Source organism: Grampus griseus (assembly GCF_964374135.1).
Source record: "Grampus griseus genome assembly, chromosome: 3".
Lineage (NCBI taxonomy): Eukaryota > Metazoa > Chordata > Mammalia > Artiodactyla > Delphinidae > Grampus > Grampus griseus.
In genome coordinates this window covers 165,131,912-165,151,071 of record NC_139019.1, presented here as the reverse complement: position 1 = coordinate 165,151,071, position 19,160 = coordinate 165,131,912, and the positions used below count along the sequence as shown (strand labels likewise).

The window sequence follows — 19,160 nt, the reverse complement described above, 5'->3', positions numbered from 1 at the left end:
TAGGATCTGTCTTGAGTACTATCTTCAGTTGATTGCTTCTGCCTGCCTGAGGCTATCAGGGCTCAAGAGATAGTGCTCTGATCCATTTGCAATGTCTGCCCTGGTCAAAGGGTGAGGAACGGAAGGAATCAAGCAGTATGTTATCATCCCCAATACAGACATTCTTTCTGTTATTTTCAGGATTCATACCAGGGGTCAACAAACCAAATTTGCAAACTAGCAAAACTATAGATATGGCCCACGACTTGTATGTGTATAGTCTGTGAATTAAGAATTTTTTTTAGATGAGTTTGAGAGAATCAAAAGAAGAATACTATTTCAAGATGTAAAATTATATGAAAATCAGATTTTGTTTCTTATAAATGAGGAATACAGCCAAACTCTGTTGGCCTACATGTTCTCTGTGGCCACTTTGGTGCAACGATGGCAGAGTTGAGTAGTTGTAACAGAGGTGGTATGGCCCACAAAGCCTATAACTTTTTTTTTTTTTTTTTTTTGTGGTACGCGGGCCTCTCACTGTTGTGGCCTCTCCCGTTGCGGAGCACAGGCTCCGGACGCGCAGGCTCAGCAGCCGCGGTTCACGGGCCCAGCCACTCCGCGGCATGTGGGATCTTCTCGGACCGGGGCACGAACCCGTGTCCCCTGCATCGGCAGGCGGACTCTCAACCACTGCGCCACCAGGGAAGCCCAGCCTATAACATTTATACTCACTGTTCATAGACGAAGTTTGCTGACCCTTGATTTAGAACAGTACATGGGGGGAATTCCCTGGCGGTCCAGTGATTAGGGCTCCACGCTCTCACTGCCAAGGGCCCGGGTTCGATCCCTGGTTGGGGAACTAAGATCCCGCAAACCACACAGTGCGCCCCCCCCCCCCAAAAAAGGACGACAACAACAACAAAAAGATTCTAGAACAGTATATGGGAAAGGATGAGAGAGACCCCTGACTTAGCCTAGGGCACCTGTGCTGAGGTCCTGCCTGCCACCAATTTTCTGTGTCTGGGCCAGCTCTCATAACCTCTCTGGTTTCTCCGTCTGTTCGAATGGGATATCGACGGATGACCTCTTAGATGCTGAGAGTCTGTGGTTCTGTCCTGTTCAGGGGTTTGGGTCTGTTTTTTTGTTTGCTTTGTTTGTTTTGCTTTTTGTCTCGTCTGATTCTTTGTTTCTCCTTCACATGTTATCTTTTTGTTTCAAGGACACATCAAAGGATGTGTCCATTTAGACTTTGGGGCTCTATGTATCAGGAACTCAGGTGTAAGCCCCGCAAGCAGAACAGGGGTTCCTTTGGCTTGGAGGCCATGGAGGAGTTAGTGAAGTCTAGCTTTCAGGACCCAGAGCCACCTGCCACCTCTCCCCTTACCCCTGTGGTGAAACACAGCTCTGGGCACCGTCCTCAAGGCCTCACACACCAAGAAAAAAGACCTCTGCTTCCCCAGCTCCTGGTAAAAAGGACCAGGGAAGGGCTCTTATTGGCTGGCTGCGTCCCAGGCTCTTGCCTGGACCAGTCACTGAGACCAGACGGCTGAGGAGCTGTGCTTGGTCGCGCCATAGTCTTGTGGGGAGAGGTGGGGACTCAGTGACGGGCAGCCCCACCAGAACCCTGAGTTGGTGTGGCGGAGGGCACATTCCCATAGGGAGGAGACCATCTGGGCAGGTTAAATAATAAGGGTCCCAACCAGGGCTCTTCGGGCTCTAAGGAGAAGGGCTTAGAAAACTAGATAAGGCCCCCCCCACTGCATGGTCACAAACCTCGTTCAGTAAGAAATGACCTCTGGGCTAGATGTGGGAGGAATTGGAGCTCCAGGCAAGGCCCTAGTCACTCTGAGCCCCTCTGTGTCTCGTGTCCCGATGTGATGGGGACAGGGCAGTGAACGAGGTAGAAGAAAATCCCTGCTGTGGGAACTGACATCTAGAGGCTGGAAAATAACGTCACTGTCGTATGTAACAGCAGCCACCACTGCTAGTGTTACCAAAAACCAGGTGACAGGCCAGGCTGGAGGCACTAGGGCCATGGTGGGTGCTTGCTTTCTTTGTGTCTGAATTGGGGTCACAGGGCCGATCCTGACGGCAGCAGGATTCTCTCAGGCTCCTTCATTCGCGTGCCCACCGCTGCCAGGCGGCCGGACGCAGAGCAGAGCCAGAGGTGGAGTTCCAGCAATTCTGCCTGGCAGACACTTCTTCAGAGCAAGTCTCACAAGGCAGGAGGCATGTCTCACCGACAGTGGTGAGCGGGGAGGCCAGGCCTGGGGGCTCACCCTGTGGGATCCCGTAACCTCAAATTCAAGAGGAGGCCAAGCTCGGCCAGGTGCGGGAGGTCGGGGAGGCTCACGGGAGCAAGCACTGAAGGTTTGTGCCTTTACGTGTCATCTCAGTCGTCCGTGTTATTACGAGGCGTCGGGAAGATGACATTTATGCGGAGGTGAGGGTGGGAGCCGGGGTTCCCTGGGGGAGCAGCCGCTTCGGTGATTCTGAGGCGACTGAGCAGGTGGAGAGGGGCGCTGACATCGGAGGTCACGGACAGCCCATCCTGGAGAGCCAAGCAGCCCCGAGGAGGGGGGCGCCGGTGAGCGAGCCTGGAAGGCCGTACCAGCCCCTGGTCGGGGGGAGGTGAGGGCTCTCCAGGGGACTTCTAAGGATTAAAAATGACTTCTCAGCACTTTGGCAACGAAATCTTATGGCAGTGGCTTTTCAAGAGGTCTTCACCGTCAGAGAGGGCGGTTTTAAAAGTCCCCCGTGACCCTGGCGCCCTGCCCCTCCTTCACACACGACCAGTGCCAGGCCCTCTGCCCTCAGCACGTGGCACCAGACAACAGTTCTCAGGCCAGGTGGGCCTTTTATTCCTCAAGGACGCGATTTCCCCAGAGGTTTGTGAGGGTTTTGCTCTGGAATTTCCCTCTATATCATGGCGCTGGAGTCCCGCTTCCTGAGCTCCCTGAAGGGCCACGCACACCCTGAGGCCAGGCCACCTGTGTGGATGCCACGGGTGAGCACAGAGCCCATGGCCCTAGCACCACATACAAGCCTGTTTGTGGGCTGCAGCGTTAATTTAGCGGGTCTAAAACTGGCGTTGCCAGGAGACAGCGTCGCCACGCTGGAGGCTGAAGGGAGGCTGAGGGTGGATGTCTCTCTGTTCGCCCCCTCCTCGTCCAGGCACTGGGAGGATGTTGCCTCGGAGCTCCTGGCCCCAGCATAGCCGGGCGCGGGGGTGGCACAGCCTGGCGTCCCAGTGCTCGGGTTCCTCATCTCATGGCCACTCACGGCACGTCTTTCCTCTGCTCCCTTGTGCAAAGCAAGCACCTTCTCGTTGGAAAAGACTAGAAAACAAATTTTGTCATCCATTAGCATCTTGCCGGGGGGGCATCTCTCCTTGGGTTTTGGCCAGATTCTCTGAAGTTCGCCGCTCGTAAGTGCCGCCTATGAGAGGTGCGCAGTGTGCTTGGGAAACTGGCCTCCGAAGGTGCGGGCACTTGATGCTCCCAACGTGAGCAAACTGGTTTTTGCGTCGTAAACAAATAATCAGGGCTCTTCTCCCTCTTTCAAGCGCCAAGGCTTTCGCTGCATGTGGCACGTGATGCTGTTTCCTCCAGGGCTGGGGTGGGGGAGGGGAGATGGGAGGAAGTTGGGTGAGTTCGGAGCCTCGATTCAAATGCATCAGGGGCCTCTCTGCATGGCTGCCCCTCAGGAATGTTCCAGAACTCACAAGACAGCACAGGTACGGGAAATAATTCCCGAGTCAGCCTTGAATTTCTCACCGGCTCTGTCCTCAAGCAATGGGGGAGTGGCCTGGTGGGGGGGCGCCAGGCAGGGGGTGAGGGCTCCCCGGCAGGCAGGGCCTGTGAGTGACGCCGCCGTGTCCCTCCTTGCAGTAGTAGTGGACGTCAGCTCAGCGAGGTGTTCATCCAGCTGCCGTCCCGCAAGGAGCTGCCTGAGTACTACGAGCTCATCCGCAAGCCTGTGGACTTCAAGAAGATAAAGGTAACCCCGTGTCGAGTGTGCGGGGAGAAAGACGTGCCATGTCGGCGTTTGGGGGATTCCGAGCCTGGGCCTCGGGCCCCCCCAGGCAGGGAGCCAGGCGTTGGACGCAGGGGTCCTGAGGATGTGACGGGCGCCCCCCATCCCCGGCACCCACAGCTGGGCCTCCACGTCTGCACAGAGCCTGGGGGTTCAGCCGTGACCTCGTCAGGCAGAGGGACGCCGGGTGCGAGGGGGTCCAGAGGTAAGGCCGCTTCTCCCGCCCACAGGAGCGCATCCGCAGCCACAAGTACCGCAGCCTCAACGACCTAGAGAAGGACGTGATGCTGCTGTGCCAGAACGCGCAGACCTTCAACCTGGAGGGCTCCCTGGTGAGCAGCCCCCAGCCCCGGGTGACACGCCCCTCAGCCCCCCGCCCGTGAATTGACTGGTTTTAAAAAAGACTCCCTCCAACTTGGACTATTTTACTCATAACAGAAGCAATGTGTGTGTATTACTGAAAAAATAGCAGAAAATAAAAACAAACTAAAAAGAGGAAGTAGACTCGGTGCCATCCATCCATGGTGACCCTGGGAACAGTCTGCGTACATCTCGGAATCTGTTTTGAATTCCCTCGGGGACTCTCTTGAAAGGAATCCTGTGCTGTGTCCCATCCTGGGATGAAATTCGTGTACACACACAGCCTTATTAGCCTAGCAGTTTCCCTAAGTGTCGGGATGGGTGCCTCTCGGAAAAGAGGTCTGATAGTCATGTATTTGGGGGAGATGCTGGCTTCAGCGAGGGGCACGCGTTTCTAATGTTACGGCAGACCCCCTCAGAGCCTTTAAAAACGCGCTCGGTGTAATTCTTCAAAGGGAGGGAGGAACGTGTGGTTATTTCTGAACGAACACACCGGACCTTCTGTCTGGGGCCCCTTTATCAACCCGGTGCTCTCTGGGGCACCAGCTGAGAAAGGATTATTGAGCTGTCCCTCTGCCAGGACTGGGGCCCAGCGGGCGGGGAGCTCCCCAGCAGGCCCCGCACCTGAGCCCCGTGTGTTTCCCCCCAGATCTACGAAGACTCCATCGTCCTCCAGTCGGTCTTCACCAGCGTGCGGCAGAAAATCGAGAAGGAGGAAGACAGTGAAGGGGAGGAGAGTGAGGAGGAAGAGGAGGGCGAGGAGGAAGGCTCGGAGTCGGAGTGTGAGTCTGGGCGGGGGGCGCGTTGGGGGGGGGCTGCAGCCCATCCCCGGGGTGGGGGGAGGCGGGGATGGGGTCACACCCACCTGAGGGGACCGGAAGCCCGCACGGCTCCCAGACGCCCCTGGCTCCGAGGTGCCATGCTCTCCCGAGCTCACATCTTCTTTCCTCCTGGTGCCCACCCCAGCTCGCTCAGTCAAAGTGAAGATCAAGCTGGGCCGGAAGGAGAAGGCCCAGGACCGGCTCAAGGGCGGCCGGCGGCGGCCGAGCCGTGGCTCCAGGGCCAAGCCGGTGGTGAGCGACGACGACAGTGAGGAGGAGCAGGACGAGGTAAAACCTGCGGGGCCCAGGCAGGCGGGTCACTGCACGTCTGCGCCGTGCCACGTGCTGGCCCCTGGTCCAAGGCCAACAGCCCCACTCCCCAGATGCGGAGACCGAGGCTCAGCCTTATATGGCCTGGGACTCAAGTCCAAGCCCACGCGGCCCTACAAGCAGTGCTCTTGGAGCTGGTGGGCTTCAGGCGGGGCATCCCAGCCTGTTCCTGCTGCAGCAGCCTGCAGAGCTGCCAACCCAGGGCACCAGGGCTGCCGAGCTCGGGCTGGCAGTGTTGGGGCGGGAGGCGGTGAGATCGGAGGTGCCGCCAGCAGGTCCCCATGCCCACAGCACAGGGCCCTCCAGCCGCCAGGACTGCCGTGGTGTCCTCACTGCATGGGGCACACGCCCTGCACCCCAGGTCTCTGCTTGTGGCTCTGTTCCGGCCTGTCTAGAAGGATTTCTAAACAATGGTAGTGGGTTAAGAAAAAGCAAGCAAAAAACAAAAGGTCCCATAATCCACAGTCATAAAAACATTGTGCAGCAGACCCTGTGAACGGGGCTGTGAGTGGTGCCTCGGTGATGGTCCCCCTGGCACAGGCTGCAGTCCCTCGCTCACCAGGGAAGAGCCACAGGAGCATCAAGCCTGGACACTTTCATGGGCGTGGGGGCACGAGCAGACCCACTGGCTGGGTTTAAATAAGCTTTGCTCTCTGGCTCTAGCCCGGATGCCAGGCCCTTCCCTGCTGTAGGGCCTGGGCATTTCACTTCACTTCTGAGCCTGTCTCCACTTCTACAAAGCACAGAGGTCAAGTCGATTACACGGGGCCTGGCTCCCAGAACAGCCTGACAAGCACCATTTTGTTGTTGTTAGTCTTTTTTTTTTTTTTTTAAATATTTATTTATTTGGTTGCACCAGGTCTTAGTTGCAGCACGCAGCCTCCTTAGTTGTGACATGCGAACTCTTGGTTGCAGCATGCATGTGGGATCTAGTTCCCCGACCAGGGATGGAACCTGGGCCCCCCACACTGGAAATGAGGAGTCTTAACCACTGGACCACCAGGAAAGTCCCTCGTTAGTTTTCTTGTATAGCTGTTTGCAATAGCAGCAAAACCAGGTGCCTTCGGACTTCCCTGGTGGTGCAGTGGTGAAGAATCCGCCTGCCAATGCAGGGGACACGGGTTCGAGCCGTGGTCCGGGAAGATCCCACGTGCCGCAGAGCAACTAAGCCCATGCGTCACAAGTGCTGAGCCTGTGCTCTAGAGCCCACGAGCCACAACTACTGAAGCCCGCATGCCTAGAGCCTGTACTCCGCCACAAGAGAAGCCACTGCGATGAGAAGCCCCTGTTCACTGCAACCAGAGAAAGCCCGTGTGCAGCAATGAAGACCCAACACAGCCAAAAATAAATAAATTAATTAATTAATTAGGAAAAAAACCCCCAGGTGCCTCAGAATAAACTGACCGTAGACATCCATGGTCTTATGGGGACGTTAATGACATTGTGAACACGGGAGTGGCGGCCCTTGTTTCTGGAGAGGAGGGTCTGAGCTGTAAAGCTCCCCATCTGCCTGTCTGGATCCAGCAGGGCTTCTGTGGCCCTTGCCAAGCTGTTTAAAACGTTTATACAGGAGAGCAGAGATTTTACGTGGTCAGGAATCGCCAAGATGGTTTTAAAGCCACAGGTCAGGGGAATTCTCTGTCGGCCCAGTGGTGAAGACTTGGCGCTGTAACTGCTGTGGGCCCGGGTTCCATCCCTGGTCAGAGAACTAAGATCCCGCAAGCTGCGTGGCATGCCCACAAAAATAAAATAAAGCTGCAAGTCAGGGGCACAGGGACAGGCAGACAGCAGTGGGACAGAGCAGGGAAGGCCCAGCAAGCCTCCCACGTCCCGAGGAAGAGCCGATGTGGACACAGGGGACAGTCTGTGGGAGAACGGTGACGTCACAGTGTGGCCATGGCAGCAGAGGATGAGGGCAAAGGCCAGTCCGCACCCAGCCTCGTGGAGCCAGTGCTGCCCGCTCCCTGCAGGGCAGAGCGGTTCTGCTGCCTGCATTGGTGGTTGAGTGCATCTAAAGCTGAGGTCGGCGCCAGTCGGGGTGCTCCTGAGGGCGGGGCTGACTCACGCTTTCTCCTCCTGTCCCCCCTCCAGGACCGCTCAGGAAGTGGCAGCGAGGAAGACTGAGTCCCGACATTCCAGAGTCTCAACCCCGAGCCGCTCGTTCCAGATCTGAGATGGTGTAGCCCTTAGCAGTAACGGGTAGCAGCAGATGTAGTTTCAGACTTGGGATAAACTGTATAAACAAAAATCTTCCATATTTATACAGCAGAGAAGATGTAGGACTGTTTGTGTCTGGCCCTGTCCTGGCATCAGTAGCGTTGGTAACAGCATTAACTGTTTAAAATGAGAAAAAAAGAAAAAAAGAATTATGAATTGGGGAACACGCGACACCTGTTTTTCTTTTCCTTCCCTGGCAGTACTGTTTCGGCCGCAGTTTGGAATCACTGTAGTTTAAGCTGTGGATGCATGTGTGTAGCCGTCCACTCCTCGTACTGTATTTTATTGGACAGGTCAGACTCGCCAGGGCCAGGGGTCCATAGGCCCGGCGGGGGTATGTCAGTGTCACTGGATGTCAAACAGTAATAAATTAAACCTACAACAAAAGTCTTGCCTTCTGGTGGACTCATTCCCAGCTCCTGGGGTGGTGGTGAATGTCCGCTGCCACCCCAAGCGCTGTGAGGCCCTGGGGCCCCGTGTGGGGCCTCACCATATCCGGGCCCCTGTCCTCCCATCACCAGATCCCAGGGGTCCCATTTCACAGGGGAGGACACTGAAGCCCACGCAAAGGCAAACACCTTGCCCAGGCCTCACACCATCTGACTGCAAGCCTGGGCTCTGGCTCCCTTACCACTGCCATTCTCCATCATGTGTTCAAGCCTGCCCTGTCATGCAGGGAGCAAACAGCTCAGTCCCTTCCCCTCTGCAGCTAAGGTGGGGTCGGGGAGACAGTCACATAAACAGGCAGGTGCAGGACTTCCCTGGTGGCGCAGTGGTTAAGAATCCACCTGCCAGAGGGAGGGGGTATGGGGATATATGTATACGTATAGCTGATTCACTTTGTTATACAGCAGAAACTAACACAACAATGTAAAGCAATTATATTCCAATAAAGATGTTAAAAAAAAAAAGACACTTAAAGAAAAAAAGAAAAAATCCACCTGCCAATGCCAGGGACATGGGTTTGAGCCCTGGTCCAGGAAGATCCCACATGCCGTGGAGCAGCTAAGCACATGCACCACAGCTACTGAGCCTGTGCTCTAGAGCCTGCAAGCCACAACTACTGAGCCCACGTGCTGCAACTACTGAAGCCCGCACGCCTAGAGCCCATGCTCTGCAACAAGAGAAACCACCGCAATGAGAAGCCCGTGCACCACAACGAAGAGTAGCCCCCGCTCGCCGCAACTAGAGAAAGCCCGCGTGCAGCAACAAAGACCCAAAGCAGCCATAAATAAATATATTTTGGAAAAAAACGGCAGGTGCCACACAGCAGTCAGAGCTGTGACACAGGAATCCCAGGGCATTGTGGGAGCCCAGGTGATCAGGGAGAGCTCCCAAGTCCAGAACTTACTTTGGGTTCTATAGTTTTTGTCTCTTCATTAAGATCTTGTATTTGCGAGTCATTGTCATCATATTTGCCTTTAATTCTTCAAACACTGTTCACTTTAAATCTTTGAACATTTTTTTTTCTTTTTTTTTTTTTTTTGCGGTATGCGGGCCTGTCACTGTTGTGGGCTCTCCCGTTGCGGAGCACAGGCTCCAGACGCGCAGGCTCAGCGGCCCTGGCTCACAGGCCCAGCCGCTCCGTGGCATGTGGGATCTTCCCAGACCGGGGCACGAAGCCCTATCCCCTGCATCAGCAGGCGGACTCTCAACCACTGCGCCACCAGGGAAGCCCCTGGTGGCATTTTTGTTTTGTTTGTTTTAGTTATTGCTGAGCTGACTCTGTAGGGTCTCTCTCCCCCACTGTGTGCAGCTGTTTATGTCTCTGCACCATGTTTGAAAGTTACTGTTTTTCATTATCTTTAAGCTGACTCCCTCTTGGAGTCACCCCTGGGTCGGCCTAACTTCGGGGTCAGCCAGTGATGGCACAGAGGTTGTGCTCAAACCCCTGAGTCAGTGAGGCCCTGTGCCAGGGGCCCGTGCTCAGGCAGTTTGCAAGCCAGACCTGCCTTTGCTTCCTGCCGTCCCTCTTACATCTTCTCAACATGTGCACACGGCCTCCTGCTGAGCAGCTAGGTTGACGGGGCTCAGTGCGCGCGCGCGCGCACACGCACACACGCGCGCACGCGCACACGCACACGCACGCACACACGCACACGCGCGCACACACACACACACACACACACGCGCACACACACACACACACACACACACACACACACACACACACACACACACACACACACACACACACACACACACACACGGCTTTGAATGCTGATTAGTTTACCCATCTGCAGCCAGCATCTCAACCTCAGCTAGTTTGGAGGCCTTGGCCTTCCCCATTCATTCCACCCTGAGATCCCTGCTGTTTCCAATTTGCCCAATGGCCTGAGGTGTTACTTGGCTCCTAGTCAAGTCAGCCCGCTCCAGCAGTGATATTCATGGCTTGTCCAGTCCAATAGGAGCTGGGAGGCCAAAAAAACCCATTACCTCCCACTGCTCTTACCTTGCCATTCAGTAAATATTTTTGAGTAAATTCTTAATTTGTCAAATGCCTTTGATTAATCTCCAGAATCCTGAAATGGTTGTTTTTGACAACTCTGTCTAGTTTTAAGGTTGCTTTTATGGAGTGGATTTGCCAAGATACTCATGTCATTTTGAAAGTCCACATTTTTGTGTGTGAACGGCTTTGACTTCATTTTAACAAATTTGAATTTATTTTAATGTTTACAGAAAAGCAGCTCACCTTGATTTCACGTATTTAGACTGAGGCCAATTCAGAAATGTGTCCCTTGAGGGGGCAAAAAGTATATGTGAAATTTGAGTAGGAGAAAAGTGTTTGTCTGCCATAGTTTGTTGGTGAATAGATGGCAGCAAAATCCAAAATAATATTTGCCATGAGTTCATACCTCTCTCATGTCAAAGTCTGGAGTTGGTGCCTCAGTGTTGGAGAACAGCTCCTTCTCTGTCTTGTTGCTTTAGTACTTGCCACCCCTATGTCCAGCATCACCTCATGGCCCAAGATGGGTGCTGGTGCTCCATCTATCCATTCCACATTCCAGCCATCAACAAGGAGGCAAGGGGAGGGAGATCCTCTCTGGAAACTGACACTTCACTCTCTCTTAAGTGCTCGTTGGCTACAACATAGTCAAGTGGCCACACCTAGCTGCACAGGAAGCTGAGAAATGCAGCCTATCTTCTGGTGCCTATGTGCCCAGCTAAAGTTGTGGGCACACCACTCGCTCACTGCATACTTTGAGGTGGTTAGCCCCAGTTTTCAGATGAGCAAACTGAGGCACAGGGAAGGGAAACATTTGCCCAAGCCTGCACAGCCAGTCCTAGAACCAGTGGTTGTCAAGCCCCACTTGCCTTCCTTCCACATTGAGTGGTCGTGGGTTTGAATCCTGGCCCTGCCACGTCCAGGCTATGTGACTTTGGGCAGTTCTCTGCACCTCTCTGAGCCCACTAGGAGATGAGAAGCCAAACGATGCTCACGGAGGTTTCTTATTTCTTTCTTTGGGCATTTCTGTTTTTTCTATGGTGACAATGAAAAGAGAAATAATTGAAGAAAACAAATGAAGGGCATCAACAAGAGGAGCTAGTTGGGCTGAACACCCACACATGCAAAGCCAAGTGTGGTGGTGACCCAGGAACACGTGGGCTGTGCTGGGGGTGAGAGGTCATCCGCCTGGCCTGGCTCTCCCACGTTGACCTTGGCCTGAGGTCCTGGAACCAGCCTGGCCTTCATGTGGACACTGGCCAGGAACCACGGACCTCTACCAGCCTGAACTCCTGTCACTCCTGGTGACAGCTGCTAACTGCCTACCCACCACCCCCCACTGGCCTTTGCTCTCAGCACCCATCTATCTGGACAGTCCTTTCCCCTCTATCTCGGCCCGGCTGGCCAGTGCCTTCCTCCCCCATTTATCCCAACAACCCTGAGGGGTGTGGACTTCACTCCCATTTCACAGATGACACAAGTGAAGTTCTGAGAGGTTGAGACACTTGCCCAAGGCCACACAGATTTGGGCCCAGGTTTGTGGGGCACAGGAGTGAGTCCTCGGGGGCTGGGACCTGCTCCAAATCTGGAGGAAAGGCCCTGGGTCTGGGAGGGTGAAATGGCCCCTGGAAAGGGTGCTGTGTTGAGTAATGTAGCCATGTCTGTGTCCTCAGGGAGTCAGGGAAGGCCCCAGCAAGACTTGGGTGAGCAGGTCCCTTTGGCTGGAATACCAGACGGTCAGGGCATGATGGGAGCCCCTGGGGTGCCCTGACACAGCCAGGACTGGGAGGGGGGCAGTCAGAAGAGTATAGACCATCACATGTGACAGATGGCCACCACAATATCTCCCACCCCATATGCACTTCTAGAACCTTGCAACTCCCCCACCAAGACCTGGAATCTAATTCTCCTTCCCTTGACTTTGGCTTGGGACTCTTGGTAAGCAGTAGAGTGCAATAGAAGTGACAATGTGACCACTAAGAGTGGGTCATACAAAGCACCTCAGTTTGTTGGAACACTCCCTGTTAAAGCCGTCAGCTCTCATGGAACAGCCCAAATGCCTAGAAGCCACCATGTTGTGAGGAAGCCCGAAGAAGCCCATGCCGAGAGACCACCAAGACCACAGGAGGAGAAAGAGACGGCTGGCCAAACCCCACCTGTGTGCACCTGCCCAGATGAGCCCTTCCCACCTTCCCGACACAAAGAAAGAGAGAGAACAAACTGTTGTTTTAAGCCACTAAGCTGTGGGGTGATTTCTTACACAGTGATAGCAACTGGAACATCCTAAAACAATTTTTCAAATGACATGGGTCTAATTAAGCTAACATGGAAAGATCTTTAGAGCAATGTTAAGGCTAGGAAAGCAAGCTACACAAATGTCCAGCAAGATGCCTTTTTTAAAATTAATTAATTTTTTAATTATTTTTGGCTGTGTTGGGTCTTCGTTGCTGCGCGTGGGCTTTCTCTAGTTGTGGCGAGCGGGGGCTACTCTTTATTGTGGTGTGCGGTGGCTTCATTGTGGTGGCTTCTCTTGTTGCTGAGCATGGGCTGTAGGCACGCGGGCTCAGTAGTTGTGGCTCATGGGCCTAGTTGCTCCACGGCATGTGGGATCCTCCCAGACCAGGGCTCGAACCCGTGTCCCCTGCATTAGCAGGCATATTCTCAACCACTGGGCCACCAGGGAAGCCCTACTTCTTCCTTTCTTATTTGGACGCCTTTTATTTTCTTTTAATTGCCTAATTACACTAGCTAGAACTTCCAATACTATGTTGAATAAAAGGGTTGAAAGCAAGCATCATTTTCTTGTTCCTGATCTTAGGAAAAAGTCTTTTTACATTTTCCTAACCAGAGAAATGTTTCACCAATTCAAGCTAAATGAAAATATACTTTTTCTCTAGTAGCCTTCCACATCTCATACCAGAAGTAGCCTCTGCACTCTCCATCTGGCACTGCATGGGCTCATGTTTATATACACATCCTGCCGTGTTCTCTCTCCCGGAGTCCTTGAGGATGAGGTGGTGTCTTCCTCAATTTTGACTCTCCCCAACTACAGACTTGGGGCTTTCTCCATGTTCTCAATACAGGTTTGCCTTCAAGTCTGGTGTTCTGCTTGAAAGGAAGGACAGGCAGCCCAGAACAAATTTGAGTTCTGAATTATCAAAATCCCAACAATAGTGGAATTCAGAAGCAGGGCATCTCTAATGTTGTTGCAGCTACGCCAGCAATAATATCTCTTGGACTTCCCTGGCAGTCCAGTGGTTAAGACTCTGCGCTTCCACTGCGGGAGTGGCAGGTTCGATCCCTGGTCAGGGAACTAAGATCCCACAAGCCACGTAGTGTGGCAAAAAAAAAAACACCTCTAATTTTCATTTATTTATTTAACCCTTACTACCACAGGGCGCTGGATATATAAACCATTGTCTCTGCCCTCATATGGCTTATAGGCGTTTTTGTGGAGATAATTGATGGCTACCGAGTCAAGGCAAGTCTCTAATTGTACCTACTGGAAGGTACCAAGGCACCTGCAGTTACTCACCCTCTGTCTGCTGACTTCTGGGTCAAAGGCCAGACGACAGCTACGAAGGCTCACCTTGGTCAAAAGCAGACCCCTTTGTTCAGAGACCTATTCTGGTCTGAGTCTTCTGGTGAATTCGAGAGGTGTAAAATAAGACAAAGAAGGCTGTCCGTTAATTAGAACGAGGAAAATGCCTGCCCTGGATTTGAATGACTTTGCAAGTCTAGGAATTTTCAGATGAAGTGGATTCCATGGAAAGATTGTTTTCAAGTTCCTATGAGAAAGAAAGTGATAAATGGAATATTTATAAATGGAATGGAATATTTGTAAACAGAATATTTCCTGTCATATCAATAGACAAAGAGTGTCACAGTCATCAATGATTGCAGCCCTCCAATGTGACCCGGTGAGCCCTGAGGAAACTCAGGGCTGAAAAGAATACCTGCCATCTAGCAGCGAACAGACTGCAACCACTCGGGAGATGGTGAGCCCTGAGGAAATTCAGGATGTGAAAATACAGGATACTGGCCCCAGATAGCTGAGGTGCATATCAAAGGAATGGGTCCAGTGAGCCCAGACTTTTACATCTTCCCATACAGAGAAAAGCGCTAAATTCCTTAATTTGAGATATCTGGTTTTCTTTAATTAACAATAATCTTTTTATGTTTAGACTACCTGCCCTTTGTTACAAAACTTCTATACAACCTGGCTCCCCCCTCACCTCCTCGGAGCAGTTTCTCAGAGCTATCTGAAACGCTGTCTCCCGGGCTGCAGTCCTCATTTTGCCCCAAATAAAACTTAACTTGCAGCTCTCACGTTGTGCATTTTTTTTCAAGTCAACAAAAGTGTTCCCTAAAGAAAAGAGAGAGGGGGGGAAAAAAAGAGATGTAGTTGCAAAGACAGCCAAACAAAACAGGGAACCCATACACTGTGTCTATTATGTGCCAAGCAAGCATGGCTCCAATCACGTTTATTTATGTATTTATTTAGACATTTTTAAAAAATTATTTATTTATTTATTTATGGCTGTGTTGGGTCTTCATTACTTCGCGCGGGCTTTCTCTTTCTGTGAGCACGGGCTCACAACAGAAACTGAGCCAGTGAGGTCTTGCAATTTTTCTGAAGTGAAATCACACCTAGGGCTCCTGACTTTAAAAGATAAATAAATAAATAAAAAAGGAGCATATGGTGTAAGGAATTGGAATTGGATGGTGACACATTCATAAATGTTGCAACTCCCAGAACTTACCTGCCCTTGTAAATTTCTCCAGGTGTTTGCTCATGATCTCATTTTGACCCTGATACTGAACCTGCCAAGTAAGGGAAGTGGCATTACTTTCTCTCCCATATTTATTTTATCTCCCATTTTTAATTTTTATTTATTTTTTAAAAAATTTATTTATTTTTGGCTGCGTTGGGTCTTCTTGCTGTGCGGGCTTTCTCTAGTTGCGGCGAGCGGGGGCTACTCTTCGTTGCGGTGCGTGGGCTTCTCACTGCGGTGGCTTCTCTTATTTCGGAGAGAGGGCTCTAGGCGCGCAGGCTTCAGTAGTTGTGGCATGCAGGCTCAGCAGTGCTTAACTGCTCTGCAGCATGTGGGAGCTTCCCTGACTAGGGATCAAACCCATGTCCCCTCATTGGCAGGTGGACTCAACCACTGAGCCACCAGGGAAGTCCCTATCTCCCATTTTTTAATTGGCAAAGCTAAATGACTCGGGACTTCCTTGGTGGTCCAGTGGGTGAGACTCCGCGCTCCCAATGCAGGGGGCCCAGGTTTGATCCCTGCAGGAAACTAGATTCTGTATGCATGCCACAACTAAAGATCTCCACATGCTCCAATGAAGATCCAGCATGACACAACTAAGACCCTTCACAGACTAAATAAATAAATAAGTGTTAAAAAACAAAACAAAACTGAGTGACTCACCCAAGGTCTGTCTGATTCAGAAGCTTTACTGCCAAACACTGTCTATAAATTTCTTCCCCTGGATTAAATCACTGTTTTTCTTTCTGTTTCCTCTCTGCCTCTTTTCTGCCTTCTTTCCTGGGTTTCCTGTAAGCCTGCTGAGAGGTAAGTATGCCTTGCCAAGCTCAGTTTGTAAAACCTCAGAGAACTCTGCTCATTCCTGAGGGAACCCTCCAAAACTACCAAACCCCTTACGGGAGGCTTTCTGGCCAGAGGCCTCTGGGAAGTTCATGAATCTCCAAAGAGACACCCTGATTCTTGAAAGCTGTTCTCCATCAGCCCTCTGTGGTTTAGGCAATCGGGTTCAGTTCTGAAAGCTCTATTTTGTTTTCATTTTGCTTTGGGGAGAGGCTTTGGGCCTCTCTGTTGATTCAACTCCTTCTCCTTAAAGGATAAATCAATATTTATGTCCAGATCCCAGGTATTGGGTCAATTGATTTTAGAGATGTTTTTGCTCATAATTCATCCAAGTGCTGGATTCCACAAAACAAAATCAGTCTTTGGCTGTACTTTCGTGACGATTTTATTTAAATGCCTCATTAATAACTGTTTATGGGGTGATTTGGAAGAACCCTCTAAGACTGTATATGACGAAACAGTTAAAATCTATAAACAATTCCTACAAAGGAAAAGGCAAGGAGAGACAGAGGTAGGGGGGTGTAGTTTCCAGCATCTCTAGTTTTTTTCCTTTTGAGTCAGAGGGGAGATGTCAATTGGCCAATTAGACGATTTGGAAGGACAGGTGGTTGCTAATCGCCTTTGGGCACCAAAGAGAACGTAACAATTAAAAGTGGAGTGAAATGTAAGGGAGATCCTTCAGGAGACGCGCATTTCCATTTGGGGGTGGGCGTGGCAGCGGCTCCTCTCTTCAGGGGCTACCCAAATGGGACACATCCGGCAGCCTGTCCCGAAGCGGCTTTGGAAAGGACTGGAATCCGAGTCAGGGCTTCACGGGTTAAGGAGCCCATGTCACATCGGCCGTTCCAAACTCCTCCTCTCGAAACTCCTCCTCTCGCAGTGAGGTGAAGATGTTTGAAAATCACCCCACTGCAAACTCCTCCCTCTACGGGAAACCTCACATTGAAATGCTGCAAATGACTGGGGCCCCGCGTGCAGTCGCGTCAGGGCCGCGCGAAGCTCGGGTTTCCAGAGTGGACACAGCGGACAGCAGCCCAGTCCGGGGCGTGACAGGCAGAGGCTGGGAACATGAGGCTTGCGGGCTGCGGGCTGCGCTGGGCCGTCGCCCTGCTCATCGCTGCGACTGCGGGTGCAGGTAAGGCTGGCTCCAGAAGCCCGCGCGGGGTGGGGGTGAGCCTGCGAACTAGGAGAGCCTCTTGGTAATTTTTTTTTGCAGGGGAAGAGAACGTAAAATCATTCCACCCTTGTAAGACTTGTGGGAAAATGGCACGAAATCCTTCCCAAATGGCTGCAGGGAGCATTAAGGGGAGCGCGAGGGTTGGGAGGGTCTGAGGGGTCTGGGGAGTCAGGGGAATGCGAGATGCGGCTTTCCCCACAAGTCTCCACCCGACCGCAGACCCTCTTGTCTTAGAGCCGGGTACGCGGGTCTCCACCAATGGGGGGAGGGACCCCCTCCCAGAGTTATTCTAGGGGTGAGAGTGACCCGAAACCCGGCTGCTCAGCCTGGTCCCGGGCTGCACGCTCAGGGTAGTCTGCGGGCGCGCCCCTGCGCCGGTTCACCCTCAGAGGTTACGGCGGCGGGCAGGTTGGCTTTGTGCGGCTCAAGGGCGCTACTGGCTCCCGGAACTGAGAGGACCCGCACCACACTTCCTCCCAAGGCCACCGCCTTCAGCCCCGCCCCCGAGCTCCCATAGGGCGCCATTGGAACAGGCGAGCCTCGAGCCACTCCCCTTGGCCAATGGGAAGCGGTGGCTGCGGAGGCGCGCGCGGCGCCGGGCGGGGCTGGCTCAAGAGTAGCGGCGCACCTCGTTCTCGGTGAGGACGTCCAAGGAGATTCCTCAGGTTGGTCCCAGCTTCTGTCACAAAGGAGGCGTCACGTCCCGGGCCCCTGGAGAAGCTCTGCTAGCGTGGCCGAGGCGCTCGGCGAGCGCCTCGGCCCCCTCGGCGGAGGCCTCAGTTTTCCCCTCTATCTGTGGCGAGGCCTTCGTCCCCGCTTTGTCCTCGGGGGCCGCCCTCACCCACCCCGCCCGGGACATGTTCGCAGACGTGCCCCCTAGGCCACCCTCATGGCCCTCGGGTTGCCTTGTTTGTTCAGAGGCGCTGAATGGGTTCAGCTGTGCTGCCCACAGGACAGCATTTCGTTTTAGAGGGTTTGAAATTTAGATTTGGTTAAGAGGCTAGTTGAGGCACCATCCTGAGTTGTCTGCTGGCTCCCAGAGGCATTTGACCTCGCTCTGGAAAATAGAGAAATGGTCCTTTTCCTACTTACGACCAGCTGGGCCTAGAAAAGGATTGGGATTGTCTGATTAACAGGATGCAGGAAGCTTTTCCTTTTTATTGGCAGGGAGGTGGCTTTGAACTCTTGGAATCAGTACCTGTGACCCATCAGTTTCCTCTGGGAGGAGAGGAAGGGAGGTTGCACATGGCAGAGGATTACTGTAATAATTCGGCCATTCAGTTGTGTGAAGCAAAGGGAGCGTGGCTTGGTCAAGAGACGCTTGATTAGCCTGTGTTTCACACGTGATCCACTCCTTTCCTAAGAGGAAACGATGGCAGTGAAGTCTTGAGCAAGATGTGTTGCGTGCTTCAGTTTCCTCTTTCACTGGGTGGCGAAGGATCTGGTGTATTTTGGGTCTCAAGGAGGCTGATCCTCTGGTGTGTTTCCCAGGCTCCCGAGAGCTGGCGGCTACTAAGTATCTTCTCTGGTGTTAACACAACCATGTACATTTGTAGCAGCCCTGACTACTCCAGTTTGCCCCGAGGGGGAGGGAATTTCTTGTCTGTTTCCTTTGGGAATGGAAGTAATTGGGATCTTAACTGCACGCTTTCCCTTAGCCAGATCAAAATCAGTTAACAGCTGTGTGTGGAGCCTCAAATATGCCAAGGACACATCCAAACTCAGAAAGTAGAGTGGTCCCTCTAAGAGTTGTGTCTGCTTTGGCAGCAGGCTCCAGGGTTGTTCATTGATCATTGCCAAGCATACTTTTCTTCCCGGGCAACACTGGCAAAAGATAGGGAGAGTGTTTTTGAGACTGCAAATCTTTAAGAGAAATATGTGCCTCATTCTGTCTTTCCACAGTATTCCTGCTCTTATCTGTAGGGTTCCTCCCCTGATAAGACCCAATTCTAGATGCCTTTTTTGCTCAGAGCTTGGATGGCCTTTCATGTTCCACTTTAAGTACATTAACAGCATCCATACTCTGCCCCGCTGTCAGGAAAGAGACCATGTGTTGCTAAGACACTGGAAGTAGCCAGCTGTGAACAGTGATAGAAACAGGCTACCCCTCCCCAAAGGCAACAAAATCTACCATCGAGATCACCCTTGGGGAAAATACCTTGGCGACACCTGGTGTGGAA

General features: G+C 52.5%; 2 protein-coding genes across 10 annotated transcripts in view; both read left to right on the top strand.

The window, feature by feature from the left end:
- SMARCA4 (SWI/SNF related BAF chromatin remodeling complex subunit ATPase 4) overlaps positions 1 to 8,129 on the top strand; it is an 87,268-nt gene extending 79,139 nt beyond the window's left edge. For 6 of the 8 annotated variants that reach the window (XM_082650744.1, XM_082650745.1, XM_082650750.1 and 3 more), the window contains 5 exons: positions 3,870 to 3,978; positions 4,245 to 4,346; positions 5,024 to 5,156; positions 5,341 to 5,483; positions 7,617 to 8,129. In XM_082650744.1, the coding sequence (XP_082506870.1) occupies positions 3,870 to 3,978; positions 4,245 to 4,346; positions 5,024 to 5,156; positions 5,341 to 5,483; positions 7,617 to 7,649 (520 nt within the window). In that variant the 3' untranslated portion in view covers positions 7,650 to 8,129. The remainder of the gene's footprint in view (positions 1 to 3,869; positions 3,979 to 4,244; positions 4,347 to 5,023; positions 5,157 to 5,340; positions 5,484 to 7,616) is intronic. The other 2 variants (XM_082650748.1, XM_082650746.1) reach the window with 1 other exon arrangement.
- Positions 8,130 to 16,759: 8,630 nt separating this feature from the next.
- The window catches only part of LDLR (low density lipoprotein receptor), a 35,972-nt gene continuing 33,571 nt past the window's right edge, over positions 16,760 to 19,160 (top strand). For both annotated transcript variants that reach the window (XM_082650505.1, XM_082650504.1), the window contains exon 1: positions 16,760 to 16,938. In XM_082650505.1, the coding sequence (XP_082506631.1) occupies positions 16,872 to 16,938 (67 nt within the window). In that variant the 5' untranslated portion in view covers positions 16,760 to 16,871. The remainder of the gene's footprint in view (positions 16,939 to 19,160) is intronic.